At 65.8% G+C, this 1,988-nt stretch overlaps 1 protein-coding gene across 1 annotated transcript in view; it reads right to left on the reverse strand.

The window, feature by feature from the left end:
- Positions 1–677: 677 nt before the first annotated feature.
- Positions 678–1,988, reverse strand: part of NIPSNAP1 (nipsnap homolog 1) — a 19,331-nt gene continuing 18,020 nt past the window's right edge. The window contains exons 6-10 of the mRNA XM_029964916.1: positions 1,974–1,988; positions 1,789–1,820; positions 1,579–1,673; positions 1,421–1,504; positions 678–1,059 (exon numbers count right to left, since the gene is read on the reverse strand). Coding sequence (XP_029820776.1) covers positions 995–1,059; positions 1,421–1,504; positions 1,579–1,673; positions 1,789–1,820; positions 1,974–1,988 — 291 coding nt within the window. The 3' untranslated portion in view covers positions 678–994. The remainder of the gene's footprint in view (positions 1,060–1,420; positions 1,505–1,578; positions 1,674–1,788; positions 1,821–1,973) is intronic.

A 1,988-nucleotide genomic window follows, 5' to 3' on the forward strand; every position in this document is an offset into this window, starting at 1 on the left:
TGGGGGGTGCTTGAGATGGGGTCTCCAGAGACACTGGGGGTATCCATGGGCTTGGGATGGGATCCCTGATGGGGCTGGAGGGGCACAGGATGGGGTCCCCTGTGGTGCTGGGGGGATCCATGGGTTTGGGGCTTGGAATGGGGTCCCAATAACACTGGGGGTATGGGAAGGGGTCCCTGATGGCACTGAGGGTATCTGTGGGTGTGGGATGGGGCTCCCAGGGGTCCTGGATGCATCCATGGGCTTGGGGGGGCATGGGATGGGATCCCCAGAGGCAATGGGGGGTATCCATGGGGTTGGGAAGGGCACAGGAGGGGGTCCCCAGTGGCACTGGGGGTATCCATGGGGTTGGGAGGGGCACAGAACGAGGTCCCCAGAGAAACCTGGGAGTATCCATGGGCTTGGAATGAGGTCTCCAGTGGCATTGGGGTTATCTATGGGTGTGGGATGAGGTTCCCAGTAGCACTTGGGAGTATCCATGGGTGTGGGAGGGGGTTCCCAGTGGCACTGGGGGCACACAGGGCCTTTGGGGGGTCGTCAGTGTGTCGTGGCACCCACGGGTGGGGGTCTGGCACAGGGCAGGGCAGCCCCCTGGCTGAGACCAGGCTGGGGGTCACCCCCCATGCCAGGGGGGACGCAGCACTCCTAGCACCCCCCTATCCCCACCCCAAGAGGGGCCCAGGCTTTGGCATATTAAATATTTAATTGGCAGCAAAGGCACCCACTGGGCCCACCAGGGGCAATTAAGCCCCCCCCACCTCTGCAGCCTGCCCAGCCCCCCTGGCAGTGCCATCCTGGGCACCCACCACAGGATGGGGGGCCCCCACTGTCCCTTCCCTGCTCTCAGCCCCCACAGGGCACCCCAAAACGGGGAGGGGGGGACAGCAGGGAGCTGAGGGAGTGCAGAGGCCCCCCCAGCCCTTCCCCAGCAGGGTGGGGGCACAGGCAGGGAGCCCCTCGGGGTGCAGGGAGACCCTCAGGCACGGCCCCCCCGTCACTGCAGGGGGGAGATCTTCAGCGGGATCATTATCCGGGATTCCATGGTCCGGATCAGCGGGACTGGGGAGGGAACAGGAGAGAGATGAGGGCAGGGGGGCCCCAGAGCAGGGTGGGGGTCCCCAAAGCCGGGTGGGGGTCCCCAGAAGGGGCAGGGGGTCCCCAGAGCAGGGTGGGGTCTCCACAGTAGGGTGGGTGTCCCCAGAGCAGGCAGGAGGTCCCCAAAGCAGGGTTGGGGGCCCCAAAGCAAGGTGGGGTTCCCAGCAAGGGCAGGGGGTCCCCAAAGCTCAGTGGGGTCTCCAGCACAGGCAAGGGGTCCCAAGCTGGGTGGGGGTGCCCAGCAGGGAAAGGGGGTCCCCAAAGCAAGGTGGGGGTCTCCAGCACGTGCAGGGGGTCCCCAGAGCAGGGTGGGGGTCCCACTGACCCGTGTAATACACGTTCTCATCCCAGCCCCTCTTCCTCCAGGCTGCGTTCCTCGTCTCCTCCCGGGACTGCAGATCCTTGTAGGCTGCAGGGACAGGGTGGCACTGGCACCCCGAGCCCCCCAGCCCGTCCCCCACCCCCCAGGTGTCCCCCCCTTCCCCCAGAGGTGATGGACCACGTAGAGCTCCCCGATCTGGGAGAAGAACCCCCCGACTGCCTCCTGGTTCTCCTGCCGGTACTTGATGGCCCGAGCCCTGGCACGGAGCAGGACACACTGGGGGGGCTGCCCAGGGGTCCACCCTGCTCCAGAGGGGCCTTTTCCCACCTTGGAAAAGCTGGGAAACCAGTGCTGGGAAACCAGTCTCTTACCAGTTGTTGCCCCATTCAATCATGGTCCCTGGCTGGGAGCAGGGGAGGAAAACCAGTCAGAGCCTCCCTGCCCGGGGTCTCCTCAAGGGGGGAGGCATTTGGGGTGGTGTTTCCCCCCAAAACACCCCCCAGAGGGCAGGCACATCAGCCTGGAGACCACCCCGAGGCACAGGGTGACCCCCCACCTTCAGCTTGTAGGT

Source organism: Manacus vitellinus, unplaced genomic scaffold (genome assembly GCF_001715985.3).
Source record: "Manacus vitellinus isolate BGI_N305 unplaced genomic scaffold, ASM171598v3 scaffold_84_pilon, whole genome shotgun sequence".
NCBI classification, from domain to species: Eukaryota; Metazoa; Chordata; class Aves; order Passeriformes; family Pipridae; genus Manacus; species Manacus vitellinus.